The 18,959-nt window shown below is 39.2% G+C and overlaps 1 protein-coding gene across 2 annotated transcripts in view; it reads right to left on the bottom strand.

The window, feature by feature from the left end:
* The window catches only part of rap1gap2a (RAP1 GTPase activating protein 2a), a 451,901-nt gene extending 433,799 nt beyond the window's left edge, over positions 1 to 18,102 (bottom strand). For both annotated transcript variants that reach the window (XM_028806691.2, XM_028806692.2), the window contains exon 1: positions 17,987 to 18,102. In XM_028806691.2, the coding sequence (XP_028662524.1) occupies positions 17,987 to 18,036 (50 nt within the window). In that variant the 5' untranslated portion in view covers positions 18,037 to 18,102. The remainder of the gene's footprint in view (positions 1 to 17,986) is intronic.
* Positions 18,103 to 18,959: the final 857 nt, after the last annotated feature.

Here is an 18,959-nt window from a genome sequence, read left to right as displayed (position 1 = left end):
CCCTTGACCCTCTGCAGTTTGCATATCAAGAGAAGGTGGGAGCGGAGGATGCCATCATCTATATGCTACACCGATCCCTCTCTCACTTGGACAGAGGCAGTGGTGCTGTAAGAATTATGCTTCTAGACTTCTCTAGCGCCTTCAATACAATCCAACCTCTGCTCCTTAGGGACAAGCTGACAGAGATGGGATTAGATTCATACCTAGTGGCATGGATCGTGAACTATCTTAAAGACAGACCTCAGTATGTGCGTCTTGGAAACTGCATGTCTGACATTGTGGTCAGCAACACAGGAGCGCCACAGGGGACTGTACTTTCTACGGTCCTGTTCAGCCTATATACATCGGACTTCCAATACAACTCGGAGTCCTGCCACGTGCAAAAGTTCGCTGATGACACTGCTATCGTGGGCTGCATCAAGAATGGGCAGGAGGAGGAGTATAGGAACCTAATCAAGGACTTTGTTAAATGGTGCGACTCAAACACCTACAACTGAACACCAGCAAAACCAAGGAGCTGGTGGTGGATTTTAGGAGGCCCAGACCCCTCATAGACCCAGTGATCATCAAAGGTGACTGTGTGCAGATGGTGCAGACCTATAAATATCTGGGAGTGCAGCTGGATGATAAATTAGACTGGACTGCCAATACTGATGCGCTGTGCAAGAAAGGACAGAGCCGGTTATACTACCTTAGAAGGCTGGCGTCCTTCAACATCTGCAATAAGATGCTGCAGATGTTCTATCAGACAGTTGTGGTGAGTGCCCTCTTCTACGCAGTGGTGTGCTGGGGAGGCAGCATTAAGAGGAAAGACGCCTCACGCCTGGACAAACTGGTGAGGAAGGCAAGCTCTATTGTTGGCTTGGAGCTGGACAGTTTAACATCTGTGGCAGAGCGAAGGGCGCTCAGCAGGCTCCTATCAATTATGGAGAATCCACTGCATCCACTTAATAGTATCATCTCCAGACAGAAGAGCAGCTTCAGCGACAGACTGCTGTCACTGTCCTGCTCCACTGACAGATTGAGGAGATCGTTCCTCCCCCAAACTATGCGACTCTTTAATTCCACCCGGGGGGGTAAACGTTAACATTTAACATTATACATAGTTATGGTCTGTTTTTCACCTGCATTATTATCATTCTTTAATTTAATATTATTTATTGTATCAGTATGCTGCTGCTGAAGAATGTGAATTTCCCATTGGGATTAATAAAGTATCTATCTATCTATCTATCTATCTATCTATCTATCTATCTATCTATCTATCTATCTATCTATCTATCTATCTATCTATCTATCTATCTATCTATCTATCTATCTATCTATCTATCTATCTATCTATCTATCTATCTATCTATCTATCTATCTTTAAAGGCTAAATAGCCCTGGTCTTTGTGAACTGAAAGCAGTCTGAAATTTATTAGAGAGAACTAACATGAAAATATTAAGAAGCCTATTTGTGAATGGAATGCCACAACATGAGTGCATCATTTTGTCAGTTTCTGTCTGCACATAGTGAACTCACAAAATGTTTAAACAAAAAATCACATTTAATAAGGAGTTTAACTAAAACTCACAGCAATAGCACAATGAACAGTTACAGCCATTGCAGCCTTTCCCACATGTTGAATAGCTCTCACGTATATTGACCCATGTAAACTATGGCATGAGTTTTGCAGAGAGCAGGAACACAATGAAGCTGCAGAAAAAGTGAAAGATGACCCAAACAGATTCTTTAAGTATTCTAGCAGTAAAAGAACAGTAAAGGAGGGGGTGAAATGTAGTAGGGAAAATAAGGATGAACTAAAATTTGCAGACAGTGAAATAGAGAATGCTCTGAACTTGCATTTTTCTGAAGTTTGCATATGTCAATAAGTTGATAACCTTCCAATAGCTACAGTGAAGTATTTAATAATTTTGAAATTGTAGAGGGAGAAGTGTTGCTTAGACTAAATAGGCTGAAATGTAAGAAATCACTGGGACCAGAAACATTTACTCTAGACTGCTTAAAGATATCTGTGAATGCATATATAAACAACTAACACTTATTTTTCAAAAACACTACACACAGAAGAACTTCATTAGAAATGCAAGACAGAAATATTATCCCATTGTTTTAAAAGTAATTGTCTTGATTTAATTAACTATATGTCAATAAGTTTAAAATGCATCATGGATAAATTGTTGGAAGAAATTTTAAGAAAAAGATTGAGCATCAAATGTCAAGAAAAGGTATACAGTATTAGTAAACATGGTAAACAGACTGGGTTCAGATAGGGGAGATTATATTTCATGAATATGCTGGAATTCTGTGAAGAAACAACAAAGTATACAACCAAAGAAAAAAAATATACAATGCATATTATAATGATCTGCTGTCAAATTATTTTTTTTTGTTGTCATAATTTCACTTTTTATATTTTTTATTTCAGTTTATGGTTTTGTTATCCATGGTATTCATTTTGGTTATTAGTTTTCTGGAATTCTCTTGTTTTAAATGTCCTAAATGTATTTTACATTTTCTCACAATGCCATTTTTGTTTCTCATGGAAGCTGCCATTTATTGCAGTGTTGTTGCTATGGGGTTGCTATGGGTGACGTCCAAGTTCATACTGCATCTGTCATCAGGGGTCAAGGGTGTAAAGGGCAGCTTCATGCACTTCCTGGTATCTGATATTGGAAAACATCTGTGTTGTGTTTGTGTTTGATTTTTTGGTTTAATAGAATCCTTGTTTGTTCTCAGATTTTAGAGAAAGATGGGGCTGACTTTTGGTCAAAGAATCAAGGTCCAGACTTTTGGTAACATTTTATATTCTAGCAATCTACGGTCTTTTCTTGCCTGTTCCTGCACAGGAAATAACAAAATCTCAAATAAAAAAAGAGTGCCCCCCCAAAATGAAACATGTTCAAAGGGTGATAAAGGGATTGCAGGGGTGGGTTAAAGATCTACAAAATCAAATGACTGAACTTGATTCTGACCTGTACAACAATATGTATGACATGCCAAAAGAGAGAAATAAAAACTCCTATAGAGGAAAATGGGACATGTAATGGCAAAAACTATAAGGAACATAAGCAATCTTCATATGGGAGAACTGAGTTTGCATGGGGAACCTAGAGAAAAGTGAACTACTCCCTTAGCACTGAAAAGGCTGATGCCTTGTTATACCTGTATGAGCCAGATGAAATTTTATCAGAGTCTAACCTTTGTCACATGTGCATGCATAAGTGGGGCCTGAATGGCTCTGCTGAAGTAAGTGGTACCACTCCAGGATGGGGGGATCACTGACACTAACAACGTCTCCCATCTCAGCCACAGCTCTGAGACATATGCAGCACAGGACGCATAAGACCTTCCTGATGGTCAATCCAATCCCAGCCCCTTTCTTGGTGTTGAAGTTTTTATTTAGACCAGTGACAGGTAGAAAGTCATCCTTTGGACCCCGGACTTCCCATGTGATGGAGAGGTTAGGAGCATATGCTGATATAGCGCATTGCCCCATCCACCACATGACAAACCAACTCTGGATCCCAGATTGGGACCCAAGTGTAGCCATGCAATGGGTAACACCTCAGCACCACACAAGTTCAGATGGAATGGAACAGTGTGAGGTTTTTATGGTGACTGGAGTGCCAATTCTGCCACCAACCCCCAGGTTTTTCCTTGCAGGTTGGAGGGCCTACATGCAGGGCTGGATGCAGATTAACGTCATACCCAGGACGGAGCAATTGCAGGTTAAGGGTCTTGCTCAAGGGCCCAATGAAGTAGAGTCACAGTGCAAATCCCTATCCTCAAAGCCACCACTCCGCCCCATGTAATGGAGCTCCAGGGGAATTCAAGATGCCTGAGATGAGCAACACTTGGAAGTGAAGCTTTTTGTGCTGTGCACTCCTATTATTTTTGCAAATACCTTTTGTTCATTAAATGGGGATCACCAGGCTGGAGTCCCAACTTTATTTTGGCATTCATCCTGTGTGTATACCATAAGAAGTGGAGCAATTGTCAGGATTTTTGCCCATCATGAGTGAGCTGGTGGACTTACTAATGATCATTTAACAGTTGGGACAACAAGTTACCAGGCTGCAGCTACAGCTAACAGGTCAACAAACAGACATTTCTGAAGCAGAGACCAATTGGGATGCAACCAACACTCTCAGTGAAGATTGAGCTCAGGAGCCATCTCAAGTACTGATGCCTCTTAGACCCATGTACCCTCCCCATATTTGTGTACCTTCTCATATTTGAGAGGTCATCCACTCAACATAAATGGCCCAACAACAAATGGTCCCAGATTTTGCTAGGGTATACTAGAGTGTGGAAGAGCATGCTACAGACATCTATACCACATTAAAAAGTTGCAACATATGATCAAGATGGTGGCCTTCAATTCCCTAATTATTTGGCCCACCCTGTGAGACAGCAATCCTAGACAACAATGGAGAGGCTGATTGTGACCCTCAAGAGCCACAGGGCTGCCCTACAAGCCGTGAACCCAGAAGAAAAGAGGCAACTTAGAGTGGTGCAACCCCTGAAACCAGAATCAACACTAAGGAAGCAGATGCCAAGCACACAAAGATGACAGCAGTCTCCCCTGTCCCTACATTGTCACAAATGCAGGGACCAGGGACACATCGTGGTGCAATGCCACTATATCAAGGAGCCCATGAGCAGTGGGTGGACAAGGAGTCAATGATACAGTATGGCCATTCAACTGGATCAGGACTGGCCGTAAACCAATCTCAATAGGATTCAGCCCGGACTACCAATGAAGCAGAGCCAAGCCTTGAATTAGAGTCTCTCCTCCAAAGGTATCCCCACGCTGCAAATAAATGGGTACTACAGACACTTTGTGGCCAAATTTTTGGAAAGGACCTCAGCCAGAAACAGTTGACATCATAATGTGAAGTCAGGCAAACTCAGATTTGAGAGACCACATTTGAGTTTGTGAGTAGTAATTAAGAGTTTGGGGTGTGATTTCTTTACATTTTCTGAATCGGAAGTGGAAATTGCAAGTTCAGAGTTTTAGTCAAATGCAGCAAAAGTTGATCTTGTTTGAAACAAGAAAACTATAGATAGGCTGACAGCACATCTCAGAAGAACAGTCCCATTTTTTACAACTGGAATAGTTAACAAAGCCCCCTTTTAACAGGCTAACCATTTAATAAAGGTATATTGTTGTATCACGCATACACGACTATGGATCATCCTCCGGTCTCTTGCATCCCAGGTCGAGAGGAGGCGCTGGTGCTAACTTTATCCTCTGCTTCTTCCCCACAGTACCAAGAAGATTCCCCAGTAAGGGCAACTGACTCCACCCCTTCCAGTTTCTCATGGTTCCTGGAAGGAGGTGTCACTCATTACAAGAACGCACCACAGAATGGAGCTCCTCCCTGCTGTGACTTTTATTGATGGCCACGAGAAACGTTCCTGCTTTTGTTTATTTAGTGCTATTGAGCGTGTGTTTTGTTGGACTCACATTTATTATATGGAGATGACTGGGTTGACACCCCAATATTTTCTGTTTTGTGGGCCTACAGTTCTTCCAACTACCACAGTTGCTACAAACATAGATCCAACACAATCTCTCAGTACGGACAAAACTCTGAGATTTAATATATAACCAGCAACTCACACAAAATTTCAACCCTTTATAGACCCATATTTGATCCCTTGATTAATAAGTTGTGTCCTGTTTTGGAACTATGAAAATCTGGTCATTTTAACTACAGACCTCTGTAATGTCATCATTTCAAGGATCTTGAATTTCAAATCACCATTCATGAATGCCATCAAACCTTTATTTGTTAATTTTCTGAATCTACCAATTCCAATACAGCACAACCAATTAATTGCAGGGCATATCATCTTATGAAGGGCAGATATAGCATTAGCCTTCTACCTAATCTGCAAATTTGTGGGAAGATGGAGGAAAAACAAGAACTGTAGAAAAAACCCATGTGGAAATTGGAAGAACGTGAAAACTCCAAACTGAAACTTTCCAGCTCATGATTTGAATGCAAAGCTTCAGATCTCTGAGAAAATCTGGTCATGTTTATATTTTAAAGTGCAAAATAAAATATACCATAACAAACAGAAATTAGATGATAGCAACTGTTGGTACAAAACGTTGCTGCAAAAGAATGAAAAGCACAAATGGTAGAATAAAATGAGAGGGTTTTCAGGTTTAATGTGAACATTATGATCAGCAGAGCCTCACCAACACACCTAGGATGAGACTTGAACTGAGCAGGAAACACAAAGATGAAAAGTGCTTGAAGACAGTTCAGTGCATGGAGGGGAGCTGCTTGTGATGCCACAGGTAACTCCGAGATTGTGACTGTTGGTTTGCTTCAGGAGGGAATAATGCAAATGCTGAACAGCAATATTAACAAAACAAAGAAGGCCGTGTGCAACATAACGACTTCTCTTATAGCCCATTTGGTAATTCTTCCATGAATTATAGGATTGCTAGCATGCAAAACCAATTAGTGGAAAGAACAGTGACGTTGGCACAAATGACTTTTCAGCAGAGTGCTGCAGTATGAGTGACCTCTAACAACACATATAGGAAAGTCACACGCCTGTAGAGCTGCTGGATGAATGCAAATTGAAAATCATCCTGAATTCTCCTCCTTTTGCCCTGAGAATGTCACGAAAGTGAGGCACTGCATCTATGAACATTACTTACCTGTTTAAGGAATTAATGGCTGTTTTGTATGTTTTATATGAGGTCTTTCATGGTTAACATTCTGTGAAAAACAGTTAACTTGAACGATACAACAGTACTTTCTTTGAGAACTGGCTGTGTTATTATTTTGTCAATTAAAAATACAGATGATCACATACAAGATAAAACATTTGCATGTGTGTTTGACAAAAGAATATGTAGCAGAGAGCACAAGTGTGTGTGCCCTTCCTATATTCTGGCATGGTCCTTTAAATAAACAAGTGATGGCAGCGATTTTAAAGGGAGTGAATTAAAAGCATAAATCCACATCATCACACTGGAAAACTGCACTCAGAAAGAATGGATCACCTAAAGCAAGGTGTCTGCTTGATTTTTGTAAAGTTTCAGTTACAGTAGGGTGTGTAAGTCAAGTCTTGAAAGGCTGCAGGTTTTCTTACCAGCCACTTTCTTAATTAGTAACCAATTACTGTTGCTAATGGACCAAACTTGTGACTTGTGTTTTACGATTCAGAATCATTGATTGCTTCTCTTTCCTTTAGCCAGAAGTAAAACAATAAGAAGATGGAAAATAACCCAGCAGATTGCGAGCTAACTCAGGGTTCTCAAACTAAGTTTCCTGGACGGCTGCCATTTTTGCTATTTGAAGCAAGAAGTCTTGCTGTTAATGAAACTTGTTATTTAATTCTATGGCTTGTTAGTGGTTTTATTCTTCTACAACAGAAACAGTTGTTATATTAGCTGCAAAGTTTGCATCAGTACTTGGTTAGTAATTACAAAAGTGGATTGAATGAAAACCTGCAGGCTCTCCTGCCATCCACAATTTGAGTCTGGCACTCCTGACTTAGGGGCTAACATATCATTTAAACAGAGACATGAGAAATAGCATGATTATTTTAGTTTGCGTGTTGAAATTCAATTGCGCCCAATGAACTTTGAGATAAGCAGACCTCACACATATCCCTGCCAGTACCCTGTTACACATACCCAAATGGCCCTTCCTTTTAAGGGCACTTACTCAACAGTGGTCATCACAGGGTCCTTTGGTTAAGCTGAGGTGCCTGAAACCATAAAGTGAAATGCTAAGAATGTGGTCTAATAATAATCATGCAATGTACTTTTGCTTGATTCATGCTGGACTATGAAAGGTGCAATATAAAATAAGATTTGCCTTTAACAAACATACATTCTACAATCCAGTTAATCCGATTCAGAGTTGCATGGGTCATCCAGTTAATTCAATTCAGGGTTGCAAGGGGCTAAGCATATCCCAGCAACACTAAGCAAAGGCATAAAACAACCCTGAGGAGACTCACAACTCAGAATTACCAATTAACATAAAATGCACATCTCAGGGTATGTGGTAGATAAACCCACACAGATAGACTGAACATGGAAACTACTACAAGGAAGAAGCCCTATCCATTAAATCACAATGTTGCCCTGCCTGCCATTAAACCACCATACTACCCTGCCTGTTGCCTCTTAACATTCATAAATTAAGGAAGTTCTTCATACAGTCCATCTCAACTTTGTTTTTATTGATGGCATCTGCAAGAAGGCTGATATTCTAGGAGGTCAGACACAGGATCCACAAAGCCATGGGAACTTGCTAAAGTATTATAAATCACATGCCCTAAATGATGGAAGGAAGCTAGCAATAGGTAACCACCAAATCAGGGTGCATTAGGCTGACAAATTCTGAAATTTGGCATGTTGGGATATGAGAAGTGTACCGATGGATGAGGGCCACGAAGAAGCAGTAGTTTAAGATAGTCTTGGCCCTCAGTTACCAGAATTATGGTTTCCATTTGACCATTTTTTTTAATTTTTGTGTCTGAACATGACCTAAACAAAAATTGACTTGGAGGAAGGATATGCTGTGCATTAGGAATTTGGGAATTTGTGGCAAATGAAAGTCTGGCAAATGATGGTGAAGACAACTAGGCAAGCACGGAGTAAGTAAATAAGTATGTATTACGTAGGTAGTAGTTCATTTTTTTGCACTTACTGTACATGGGTACACATGCTTAAGAAGTGACATTGCTTACCATTTAGAAAGTATAGGGTGCCAAGGTCATAAAATAGAAAGCTTTTGGTATGATATCTGGGATGAAAGGAAATATGTAAAGATTCATATAAATCATGATAACACATTGACATAGACAACAAAGCTGTGTGCTGCATCACATCAAAATATCAAGAAAGGTCCAAACACCTGACCTAAAGAAAACAATATTACACTGGAATTAATGAAATACTCAGAAATAAATTAAAATGCAAAAGTAACATTTAGGAATTGAAAAAAATGGACAAAAAATAGTAGAAGCATAAAGAAGCCACAAATGGTTTCAGTAAGTTATAGCAGAGTGGACTTTAAATGTTTCCAAAAATGCTTTTAATAGAGATCGTAAGTTTCTAACTATACCTGTAAGAACAAAAAATGGATTATATGTAAGATGCTTAACCACTCAGATGACATCCACTTCCAAGAGTTTCCCTTCAATAATTCATTCAATCTATTTTTATTTTATATAGTGTCATTTCTAGTGGGCACTATTACAAACTAGTTAATGGAGAATACAGCATTACAAGATGCATCAAATAATGCTTGAGATTTACATAAGAAAGAAATTAAACTCAATAAGACAGTCTATTTGTGAGGGATAAATATGATAAAGGGAGAAATAATTTCACAGTCAATCCATTTTTTAAAACCCGGTTTAACAAGTACAGGGCAGAGGAAAGCTGGATCTTTTCTCAGCAAATTCAGGCTGAGTTTAACAATGATCTGCTAATAGGACGCCAGTCCATCACACACATCCACTTTAAGTCACACTGGGCTAGTCACAAAGTAGCCAAGCATGCACGTCTTTGTATAGCAAGAGGAAACTGGACTACATGGACACAGCGAGACTCAAATGGACACAGAGAGACCGTTCAAATCTCACACACTCTCAGGGTAAAGAATCAATAACAGGACCCTGGAACTTATAAATATCAGTGCTAACCACTGTGTTGTTGTTTCATCCCAAGAAATAGTATGGATCTGAGCAGATTATAATTCCTTAACATACCATAACACACCACAAGTATGTTTCTCTTAAACAACAGGGGTCACCAACAACATCTGTGTTCTAACTAAAAGACAAAGTGGTGACGGCACATTAAAGCAATTATTATGTATCTTCAAGTGTGACCCAGGGTAGTAAAATAGTTCTGACAGCCTGAAAAGCTGTGTTTTATTCAGTTCTTATGTTAAGCTACTCCTCTGATGTGCTTAAAGCCCCTTTTAAAATCAGCTGTGACATCCTTGAGGCTCTGCCTTAAACAGTGGCTATGTAAAATGGATGGAAGAATAGCACTAACATTCCATGGCATCATTTTTATAATAATTGTTTTGGATGATCCCAGCCTTATTTAGATGGCAAATTAAATTGTGCTTACCTCTTGGCAGGCAGGGATACACTAGCCATAAAAAGAGTCCATCTTTGCCCTACTTTAATCAATGAGCTTCAACAAATTCAGAGGCACACTGATACAAAATGACTCATCAGAACGAAAATGATGAGGAAAAATGCTTGAAAAACAATGGCTCTTCACCTGGCGTCTTCCTGACATGGGTCACAATGTGGCAATGTTCAAATCTGAGTAACAGCAACTATTAGCAGAAAGATTTTGTGTCCTCTTCTTCATGATTTCATTGAATGATTGTTAATATTTCTAACACAATATAATACTGATCATAAAAAATTGACAAGGCTCAGCTCTAATTTTTTAAGTACTCAGATTTAGATCAGATTAGATTTAGATTTTATTTGTTACATATACACACATAGGGGTATACAGTGAAATGCAGCTCAGTGAGCAGCATGTACTGTGCAATAAAAATAAAAAGTATACTTTAAATATAAATATTAAATATTAAAAGGTGCAGATTAAAAATACTTAAGTAATTGTAATTGTGTAGCACATATGCACATTAGATGTATAATAATTGTTAAATAATTATTAAATAATAAAAATAGTTACATTTAAATAAAAGATTGACTATTTTAACCATTTTGAGGAATGCCTGACAAGATGACCATTTGTTATTTTTATTGCCTGGGAAATAAAGTTCTTTCTCTGTCTTACTGTTCTTGATTTGAGGCAATGCAAGCTCTTGCCAGATCTTAACCATTTAAACTGGCCATAGAAAAGGTGAGCGGTGTCCTTTATGTTCCTGGATATCTTGGTAATGCACATTTTTATATATTGGTGTTGTAAGGATGGTAGTGATACGCACAACACTCTGTAACACTATATGGTCCTTATTTGAGCCATTTCCATACCAGGTAGTGATGCATCCTGCCAGCATGCTTTCAATGGAGGAATGGTTCTAAGACTTCAGGACTCTTTTTGACACTCTGAAGTTCTTTACTTGACTGAGATGATAAAGGTGGTGCCTTGTCTTTCTCACCAGAATGTCTGTGTCACTCCTGATGTTGATTCTCATCTGAAACATACCTGAAACACTCAACCCTCTTCACTGCAAAAGAACTGTGCACTTAGTTCTTTGCTTCTCGTTCCAACTGCTGAAATACACTAAGAACTGTTTTGTTTTCCTTATGTTGATGGACAGATTGTTTTCCTGAAACCGTAGTGACAGGCCAGCCAGTTCATCTAGATAGGGCTTTTCATTTTTAGCAGCTGTGGTGTCAGCAAATTTTACAATAATGTTTGATCTGTACCTGGCTATGGAGTCATGTATATATAGTGAATACAGCACATGACTAAGAACACAACCCTGGGGGGTGCCGATGTTTAAGGTAATGGAACTGGAGGTGTATTTTACCACCCTGACTGCTTGGGATCTGGGTAAAAAAAGTCCAGCATTCATGTGCCTAGGATAGAGCTAAGACCCAGATTCTCTCATTTTGTTGCTAGTATGGTGGGGGCATTTTTTAGCAGTGGCCAAGTGAAAAACAGCAGAGAGTAATAACTTAGAAATGGCATCATCTGTGAATTTGTTTGCCCTGTATGCAAATTGAAATGGAAACATGTCTTTGGGAAGGCAGGAGCAGATGTGGTCCTTAATCAGATGTTCAAAGAACTTTATAACTACTGAGGTGAGAGCTACAAGGTCAGGAGTCATTTAGACTGTATGAGAAGGTGTTCTTGGGGACAAGGACAATGGTGGACCTTTTTAAAGCAAGTATGGGCTACAGAAGGGGACAGAGGTGTGTTAAATATGGCGGTAAACACAGGAGCTAGCCAGTGTCACACACACACGCACATAGGTGACAGCCAATGGGCTTAAATAAGTATAATGATACGCTGAACCAGGGAGTGGTGTTGTCCACTATTGCATTCTCTCTTTCCTCCTCTGTAGACTTGCAGAGGGAAATTCCACCTGACTGTCCTGACCTCACTTCTGGTTCCAGCCCTCCTGACTTCACTCCAGAGACACACCCCTTCCTGTCAACTTCCTGTATATAAAGATCATCTTGGTCAATGCACTCCAGTTCTGCTATGAACTCGCTTTTGTAAATGTTATAATATTGTTTCATTTTTGCCTTTTCCAAACCTTCATATTTCTCCTTGTGATTATTTCCACACTAGATAGCACAGAAGTTCACAACCATTTATAGCATAGGGGCCTGCAGCTTTTCCAGTGTTCATGCACATCACAGCTCTCCTCACACTGTGATCAGACACAGAAAAAGGTTAGTTACCTCTAGCAGGGGTAACCTCTAGGGTACCTCTACCTCTTACTTCTTGTTATGTCTGTTACAAGAACAGCAGAAATGTGGAATGGGTAAACAAAAGGAATGTAAGAACAGATAATTGGCAATATGATCTGCTAGTCAGAGTTCTGGATGGTGGGGTCGCATCACAATAAATTCCTTATTGCAGTTGTCTGTGACATCCTAACTACTCCATCTACTTTCTTCTTTTTGGGTAATAAACATATTAAACAGCCCTTGTAACTTGCAAGGAGAGCTAAAGCACATACACAGCTATTATATAAAAATCAGTGGAGAAGTTGTCTAATGAACTGGTGCTGAAAACTTTAGCAGGCACCATTAGCAGTTATGTTTATCAAAGTCAAAGTCTTCAGCCTGTGAGACAGGCCATTCAGTTTGTTACAGCTGGTGCTCGGGCTCTTGATACAATGATGCAAGACTAAGTCAAAGTCAAAGTAGTCCGACAATATAGGTAAGTGGGAGGGTGAAGTTTATTATTTAAATAACTATCAGCTTTGCTTTTGGAAATGCTAGCAAATTAATGAGACTATTGATAACTCTTCTAAAATGATATTCCTTGCCTTTCTCTGTAGATTAGGGTTTTAGCATATAGATCCTATTCATTTTAAAGAAAAAAAATGATACTATTCATTGATGAAAACAGAGATTATAGAAACAGGGTGATTGTTTAAATGTAACAACAAAAGAAATACAAGAGAAACCAAAGAAATAACTCAGAGAATCACCACTTCTAGGTTTGTTTGGAGGTTTTTAGTTTTCCCAATAGGAAATGTCTTTAGTACAAGTCTTTCTTTACAAAGCTGTTTTGTCTGCTTGTGACTCTCACATCGTGTCACATTCAGCAGGCTGTCAGCACCCTCAGTTGCGCTAATGCACAACTGTGACTTAGAAAGTTTGAATTGAAAAGCTTATTAAAACTAGTAGATTTCCCAGCCCAACTAATATTGATTTGCTTTACACCTTATGAGATAAACATTAGCAATAGTTTTGTTGTCTGTTTATTAGCTACAGTATAAGCTGCTTTAATTTACCTTGGCACAGACAAAGCTGTTAAAGTTACCCCAGGCTCTTAATTCTCATCATTTTAATGAGTATTTGATTTAAAAATTATCTTTGATGTTGTGATAGAGAGCATACTCATTTGAACATGTGGCCTTTCATTCCTTTTCATGTTGTTTCCTTTGTCTTCTTCAGCTTGCTTTGTTTGGTGGCTTCTTTGCCATGGGCTCTATAGCCTCTTTGGAGAAAGAATGATTTGTCCTGTGGCACCCAGCTAATGTGAGAGAGATATTGCTATTTTCCAGGATGCACTGTGTGAAATGGTGGTGTTCCTGCCTTTAGGAAAAGTAATTCATTAACTTTCCCCTTGGCCCCTCTCAGCAGATGGCATTGTTTTGCAGTAATCAAATAATTAGTAAACTCTTCCCAGTAATTTAATGTATTGTTACAATGTTTATAGCAAACTCAATTTAGTCATCATAGTCAAATTTTTCCAATTTTTTATGATATGTTCAATACAATATCTCAGTGTTTCCCAGCCTTTTTTTCTGTGGTGGCACACACTGTAGCCAAAAACATCCCAAGGTACACCAGTATTTTACTGACCTCAAACTCATTATATCTCATAAATGTGCTCAATTGTCCAAATGGGTGGGACTACTGGAGGCCCTGGTAATTAAAACAGCGTTCACAGACACAACACTTAGTAAGTACTTTGGTGCCATCTCCCAGCTGCTTCATCCCTTTGCCTGCCCCTTTCTGCCTTAGAGGCAACTCGTAAGTCCACTATCCACCCATGGTGTGAGGCTTGCTGGTGACCACATACCCAGGGCAGATGGACTCTAGCAGCCTGGATACGTATCTTAAGTGCTCTAAGTGCTGTGTCTGCAACATAGCGACTGCGGAGCTACTTTTATGCTGGCTTCTCCAGGTAGACCTGTCTCCTCTGGCAGGTCTCAACCATCAGAGGAGGTTGTCGCTCTCCGGTTCAGAACTACTGTACTACACTATTATTTCCATGGCTCTCACGGCGCACCACTGTGCCATGGCAAACTGGTTGAAAAATACTGCAATATCTTTGTCAAAAAAACTATTTCTTTTTGGACTATGTACATTTTCTTCGTGCCTGGTGCCAATAGCTTCTTTTCTGGGTTGCTTGAACAGGCCCTTGTATCCTGCAATATTCTTAGCATTCATTTAAAATGTGTGCACATGTGCAACATGAACTGTTTAGTTTGGTCTTGGGGCTTGATGGACCTTTTAAGCGACCCATTAGTTGATTTTTTGTGACTCAATTTAAAGCATGCATGAACTTTTATATCTTCTTGTTTTGGAGTACTTGTTATCACTATTATGAGTCCTGTCGATTACTTATGTTTAATAATATTTAGCACTTTGTATGTGATCAAAAATTGGATGTTTATGAATATTCATTTACATTCCTGTTTTTTACTGAGTATTTGATTTTGATTTCGAGATGTTTTTTGGTACTATGATTTGGTACATGTACTATATGACAAAGTAATATGTTGATAGATTTTAATTTTGTGTGATTTCTTTAATTCCATTATTCATTTGACATTTAAGTGTCATTGGTGATGGTAGCCTAATATATCATGAAACAACATATCCCTCTCTTATTCTCTCAGGCAATCTCTGGCTTCACCTCACACCACTCACTTGGAGTCAAAGGCAACACCATCTCCATGAGCCGAACGGATCCAAGCCAGAATCCTCTCCAACATGAGCAGTGGCCACCTATCAAGGTCAATGGATTTAAGCAGAGGAACAGATTTTGTAAGTTTTGTTCTTTAAGTATTTGATTATCTTTCTCACTCTCTTCTACAAACACACACATACACATACATTCACACAATCTGCACAACTTCTCAGGATAGCTCTGTTCTTTGACACAGCATTTAGGTTTCTGTGGACCCACCAGAATTTTCATACCAAAAATACCACTGATTTTAATACTCATTTTTAAGCAAGGCTTTTCTTCATCCTCATGTTGAATTGTGTCATTGGCACAGAACAAGAGCTTTAAAGACAAGAGAGAACTCCACACTTACTGTATTTGTGCACATCTATTTATGGACAGCTATGTTGAGGACTAATATAAATAGAGGGATATAGCTAGTTCAGTGACTGCCTGGGGCCACTTGATACCTGTATCTTTCATGCTAATAAATCCCAAAAGCACTTGCCAACAGTTAAGGCTTTAGAACATAAAATGTTTGACTAATGAGAGGGCAACATTTAGTCTATTAAGTTCATGTGCTTGTTCTTGACCCATTATTTAAAACTATCCCAAAGGAGATGAATTTAAGTCTCACTAAAGGCAATAGATACGTCATCTCACCTGATTACTTACTTCTTATATGAAATTCAGAAAAGAAAACTGAGTATTGGTCTTAAATATAATTTGGTGGTATAGGCTACAGAAAGAACTCAGTTTAGCTCAGGACCTTACAAGTAACTTTGTAGTCTTTTGTTTGCACTGAAATATAGAGTTGCAAAGGAAGGAAGAGCTACCCTTTTGCTAAAAACATTTCTGCATTTGGTTCTTATATCTGCTGTTTTAGTAGGGAAGGCTTTGTGCATTATGTGCCTTCAAAAGCATAAGAAAATGCCTACTTGGTTCTAGCAGGCAGTGATCACACATATTCTGGGCAGGTAGGTAGTCATTTGAGAAAAAGCCACATAGAGGAGACAAACAAGAACAAGAGGAACAGATATATGGACCTGGAATATCAGTGACACATACAGATGCAAGAATCAGGGTGCAAGCCCATCTAAATTGTGGTGTAGAAGTTTGGTGGGTAAACACCATGCATTTCCCATAGTCTCCAAGGCATTACAAATGTGTACATGATGAAGACCATAATAGTCACCAGAAAGGCAGTAGAAAGGGCTTCGATCCATGCATATGATCTGTGCGTAACAATGCCACCAGGACACAAGTTCGCTGGAATGCCACAGTGAGAAGTTATGGTATATGATCCCAAGTTACATCATTGAAGAAAGGTCCAGGAATATTAGATCATTAATTATTAAACTTCAAAGGTTTTGCCATAATTAATCAAATGAAAATGGTATTTTGTATTAAATCCTGATCCAGTCTTCTTTATGTAAAAATCAATTCATGCCAGAGGAAAATATTTATAAGATGTTTGATTCTACAGGGCATGTTTTCATTATATATAGTTTCCCATAGGGCCCTACATTCAACTAAGAGAATGAATGGATGGATGGATGGATGGATGGATGGATGGATGGATGGATGGATGGATGGATGGATGGATGGATGGATGGATGGATGGATGGATGGATGGATATTACTATTCCAGTTTTAATCATTATGCATTTTGCCTCTTAGCCTGTGATGCAATGTTATATAACAGAAGCATATATTAATGGTGAAAACAGTGAATTTTGTTGATATATTAAATTTATTTAACCACTAAAGCCAGTAAGGACCTTGCTTCTGTTTATCAACTTTTGAAGCCTAAGGGAGAAAGACAACTTCAATAGTGCTAAGCATAAAATAGCTATCAAGGTCATCCTAGTAATTCCTCTTGATGAAAGATGCAAGGCTTTCTAAATGCTGTCAAGCACACCTAATCTCCGCCCAATTTTGCCAGCACCAAAAGCAAACACTCCTGTGCTTTTCCCACATTGCTTGTCTATTTTAATTGCACAACATACAAACATGTGGCTGGCGTATATGCACAAGTTCACTTCAGTTTTGCTTCCTCAGAAAGCCAGGTAAGCGGCAGCTGCATACCAGCAGCAGAACATCTACTGACTCCACTTTTATGAGCTGCACCATTAAAAAAGCTAAGCCACTCAAAAACTTCACAATGGCTTTAGGATAGGACACTATTAGGGTACAATAAGTTATTTAACTTCTACACTCAAATATAACTACTGAGCACTAGATCCTAAGTATGAAGACAGATGCATGCTATCAGTTAATTAGTCTTCATTTTATGTAGTGCTTTCTAGAGTGCTCATCACCACAACAAGCTTTTTAAAGCAAACAGCTATTGCTCTGACCAGAATGGTCCACAAAAGCAAAGACAGATAGAAATGTATACATCAGCATGACAATCTCATATAATACAATTGTTTAGCATTATATATGAGTTGACTTAACTTAATGTTAATTTTATTTTTAACTGTATCCTAATTCTGTTCTCATTAAAAATAAACCTAATGAATGTTGTGAGCAAAAAGTCTTGCTACTGGATTTCTGTCAAAACCAACTCCACTCCAACACTCACGCCATCCACAGGTGCTCATAGTCCCTCTTACACACTCATATATTCCAGAATGCATACAAACATTCAAAGACACAACAACAAAGACAGAACAATTCAAAACCACACAAACCTAATCTCACAACTTGGTTAAACAAAGTCAGGTACATGAATTGAGCCCTAGAAGATTGATTTGACCCCTTCAGATATTCACACATTAGGCAGGGTGAACTGCCAGGGTTTGGAAGTTGGTCTCAGTGACACCTACAATTTCCACAAGGCAACTCACCATCTGACGAGCTGCCAGTGTCTGTCTGCCAGCTGCTTCTTTGATGCCATGGTTTTGCAGGGCTTATTTGCAGGATCGGGAGATGCCCTTGGCTTTGCGGCCGTCTGTACTGCTGCAGGGACAAAGAGAGATTGTGCATGCAAGGGCGTTGAGAGAGTGAGAGAGAGGGAGAGGGAGAGAGCATCAGATACACGGAGAGAGAGAGAGAGAGAGAGAGAGAGAGGATGCTGCAGTCGACTTGCTAGCACTGTCAGCACACACCGCCTGCAGCTCCTTAGTGAGGAGAAATGTATTTTTATTTTGGTTTTCAATCTTGCTTTGTCCCAAATGCTTCATAATGGCAATCAATTGCAGGCTGTCACTCACTGAGAAAGGAAGCCATGTGCTGCCCCTGGCCTTTAAAAGTTTTATTTCCATACTCTGATTTGCTGCTTTTCTTTTCCCATTTCAAGTAATACATTAAAAAAAATATCCATCTCCACCTATTGAAAGACACCTTATGATGAATCCTCAGGCAGAACAACACAAGCATGAAAATGGGTGCAACTTACAAATTCATCAAGTGCCCAAATCTGCTAGTTCCTGTATATGGTTGTCTTGGGCACAACACAGGAACTTGTTGTGGAAGGGATACCAAAACATTATAGGGTATATTCACGTACACAGGGACAACTTAGACCTATCAATCAACCTAATATGCAAGGCTTTTGGGATGTAGGGGTCCCCATGGGAAACCCACCTGCACATGAGGAGTACATACTAATACCACACAGACGATGTGTTGGCTGCATTTCTGGAGGTATCAAGTAGCAGCACTAACCACTGTATCAGTTCACAATTTTTCAGATGGTGCATTTATCACACTGCCTGTGAGAAACAGACAAACACTTAAGTGGTAAAATAGGTACTCCAATATACTATAGGCACACAAAAAGAAAAAAACAAAAATTATACTATGATAACATTCATATAT

Source organism: Erpetoichthys calabaricus, chromosome 8, assembly GCF_900747795.2.
Source record: "Erpetoichthys calabaricus chromosome 8, fErpCal1.3, whole genome shotgun sequence".
Taxonomy (NCBI): Eukaryota; Metazoa; Chordata; class Cladistia; order Polypteriformes; family Polypteridae; genus Erpetoichthys; species Erpetoichthys calabaricus.
This window is presented reverse-complemented; position numbering and strand designations above follow the sequence as displayed.